General features: G+C 45.8%; 1 protein-coding gene across 2 annotated transcripts in view; it reads right to left on the reverse strand.

Annotated features, from left to right (window-relative positions):
* LOC111870722 overlaps nt 1–3,251 on the reverse strand; it is a 10,817-nt gene extending 7,566 nt beyond the window's left edge. Inside the window, exons 1-2 of one of the 2 annotated variants that reach the window (XM_023863225.2) lie at nt 2,824–3,251; nt 1,250–1,506 (exon numbers count right to left, since the gene is read on the reverse strand). In XM_023863225.2, the coding sequence (XP_023718993.1) occupies nt 1,250–1,506; nt 2,824–2,930 (364 nt within the window). In that variant the 5' untranslated portion in view covers nt 2,931–3,251. Of the gene's footprint in view, nt 1–1,249; nt 1,507–2,259; nt 2,502–2,823 lie in introns of those variants that run through there. The other variant, XM_023863227.2, reaches the window with a different exon arrangement.
* Nucleotides 3,252–3,617: the final 366 nt, after the last annotated feature.

Genomic DNA, 3,617 nt, shown 5'->3' on the forward strand with positions numbered 1-3,617 from the left:
CTGTACTCGTATCTAGGTACAGTAAGGCACAACAATTGATGTAATCTACTGTAATTTGGTGAGTAGGCCTACCTTTAATATACAGTATTAGTGCGGTGTGTATTGTCAGTGAAAAGCGCTGTAATATGTCTTTGATATTACACATTTGGGCAATTCCACGTTAATGTTACGTTAGTCTGTACTTAACTACGTATTTCACTAAAAAAAAAATGCAACATTTTAACTCGGTTTTTGGTAGATTTTTATGTGACTAACATAAGGCTACTGCGGAAGTGCCCATTTCGGTTACAACGACATTCGTTTATAACGACACTATTTTTAGGTCCCTTTGATGACGTTATAACCAAGTTCTACTGTACTTTAATTATAGCTCATGGGTGACAATTATAAACGCCCAATTTGACGCTTTGTACAACATTCAACAACCATTCCCAAACAGTACATTCCTATCAGCACAGCGCAGAACACGATTGGAAAGGGCGTATTCAGTAACGTCCATATTGCTACGGCTCTACAGTCCTTTGTTGGACTGTGGTCGCTTTTTCAGTCTCTTAATCCTCTACACAGTCGGTAGGGCTCCTTGGGCAGGAGATTAGCCCTCGCTAGGTCACTACCTACACACAGAATAAACGGACACAGACATGTCTTGAGTGGGATTCGAACCCACCAACCCAGTGTTTGAGCGAGCGAAGACAGTTCATGCCTTAGACCGCGCGGCACTCCGCAGTGCAGTGCACAACATTAGTGTCCTTCTTTACTGATCTGGCTTATGTTGATTAGTGTAAGTCTCCCACGTCTAACTGAACCAAAACCTGTGCGCTTGTTTATGGGATACGCTAGAAATTTTCTATGGCCTTCTCTATTATTTCCTTGATAATAAAAGTAAAGGCAAAGTTGTCCCAATGCTTAACTAAATAAGCACTACGCCATGAAGGCGTATGGGGAAGTAGATATATAAACCCAAGTTTTCTTGACCTCGGCACTAGCTGGAGGTTAGTGGTAAGCTTCACGCCTCAGCCGCTTTACCCTAGGGAAAGACCCCCCCGGTACCCATTGGATAGGAGGCTGCGTGGGCCCCAGAGCCTGTCTGGACGACGTGGAGAAAACATAACCCTTTACCCTACCGGGACTCGAACCCAGAACCCTTGGTCGTCCAGCCCGTAGTCAGTCGCTATATCGACTGCGCTATCCGGGTTCCATTGTCCCCGATAATATCAAATGTAATTATGGTTCCCAATTTATCTCTTACTTAAGAAACCTCCTCCTTCAGAATCCGTTGCCTCCGGTAGAGGCGCTGGAATGAGGTATCCCTCGTAGCCGGTCTGCACGCCGTAACTCGGGGGTTCCCTGTAAGGCTCGGCGTACTGTTGCACGTATGGTTTGATAGGGGCGGTCGCGATAGAGTTGAATGGCACGCCCGAGGCCGGATACGAGCGCGGGGCTTCACACATCACGACACCAAACATCAAAGCAGGAATTGCTGTCCATAACATGAGTAGCGCCATGCTGAAATCATTCATGAAACGGAGAATGGGGCATTTTATTTCAGTAGCTAAATTATTGGCTGTTGTATTTTATGTTCTCACAGCCATGTCCCAAAACATTACGGTCTTCTGGGTTATAACGTTGTGTAGCTAGGAGAAAGCACGAAGTTTTGGAAGAAAATATCGCCACTATCTGCACGGTCGAGGAGTAAGCCAGCTTCTTGCTAGGCTTCGTTTTTGACCCTGAAGATGGAAGCTATATAAGGTAAAGCTATCCCTGTAACAGGCCGTGGAGGACCATAGGGTTGTGAGACGTCGAGGCTCCTACATTATCTTGATATTCGGCTCAGAGATGGAGGTGAGGTTGTCAGCCTAAAGCGCCGGCCGCCCTTTACCCCCAGGAAGATTCCTGATACTCATTTCTGTTAGAGACTGAGTCGACTCCAGGGCCATAGTGCGGCTGGAAGAATGAGGCCAATTGAGAAAATCCAATGACTTCATCGGGAATCGAACCCGCGACCTTCCTGCTTGTATCATAGTGCTCGAACCAACTACGCTACAGCGTACCCCCAATGGAGGCTGTATGCTCCTCCGAAAAATATAGTTTTCTCCGAACTACGAGTACATGACAATATAACCCAGAAGTTCAACACATCACTGATTGTTTCTCTTATAAACTAAGTGACTGACCATCTAACACTGTGACTTACTGGTTTCTAAGGACTATACAGTACTACTTGATATAGTGAAATAGTATAATAATTGGAAACCTTACCCTTAGTCTTGATGTTTCGCCTGGCTTCAACGTTTTGTCTTGATGGTAGCGGGTGCACTAATATGAACAGCCCGAAATACCCTTTCTATATAACTTCTGAGTGAACGGTATCTTAACGGGGTTGCTTGCAGGAATAGCAAATTCCACCCTCGCTTCTCCTTCTGACCTACTTGAGCGTTCTCAGCCTCATATTAATAGAGTATTTTCAGAATAATATGCGCAGTACATAACCTGTAACAGGCCGTGGAGGCCCATAGGGTTGTGAGACGTCGAAGCTCCCACATTTTCTACCCAGAAAATTGCGGGTTCAATTCCAGATGAGGTCATTGGATTTTAAAATTGATCTAATCCTTCCAGCCATAATATGGTCCTGAGGTCGACTTAGCCTCTGACAGAACTGAGTACCAGGATTCTTCCTGGAGGGTAAAAGGAGGCCGGCGCCTAAGGCTGACAAACTCACCATCATCTGTGAATCGATTGTCTAGAAAATGTGGGAGCCTCGACGTCTCACAAACTTATGGGCCTCCACGGCCTGTTACAGGGATAGCTTTTTCTTTACCTTACCTAGAGCTAGAAATAAGAAGAGGATGAAATTCTTGTTCTTTGTTGCGTTGCTCCCAAGCTGTGGAAGTCTTTCTCGCAGTACGAATGAAAGAACACTGCTTTTCCATCCTGTGTGATTTGTTGAAGTAAGAGGACGGAGAGCACTCTCACCAAATTAATAAATTCCCCAGCTTCAAAATGCTCAGAATATACATCTACTTGTTCACAAGGGCCTTCCACTGGACCCTATCCTGAGCCAGATTAATCCAGATGTTCTTAAAATCAAGGGGTAAATATGTAAGTGCAATTGTTTTACAATTCTTTTCGTTATAAGTCATTGGCCTATAGCATTTAATGCAAATGGCTTTTGGAGGTGGCCTTATGAGCTCAGTAAGCACCTGTAAGACTAAAGGGGTCCATACACGTACGAGTCTGGCTCGCTAGTTTGACTCGGCTCGGGTTCCAGTGTGCCAAACTCGTCCGTGTGTGGGTCGCAAAGTTGGGAGTCAGCTCATACGTTTATGGTGAAATTAATCCGAGCCCGGCTCCCGAGTCAAGCTCGCCGAGCCGGACTCGCGAGCCAGACTGGTACGTGTATGGGCCCTTTTACATATAGATACGGCTCTTCTCTCAGAGACACATCTCAATCCCCATGGGAGGTTCTTTATCCCAAATTATCACTTATATAGTAATGACCGCCCCCCAGGAAGAAAAGGTGGAACTGCCGTTGCAGTGGGAAAAGGTATTCCCCTCAGCCATGTAGACCTGTCTCCGCTTGTTTCAGTAGAAGGCAGAGGGGTCTGCATACCAACTGG

This window comes from Cryptotermes secundus, unplaced genomic scaffold (genome assembly GCF_002891405.2).
Source record: "Cryptotermes secundus unplaced genomic scaffold, Csec_1.0 scaffold161, whole genome shotgun sequence".
NCBI lineage: Eukaryota > Metazoa > Arthropoda > Insecta > Blattodea > Kalotermitidae > Cryptotermes > Cryptotermes secundus.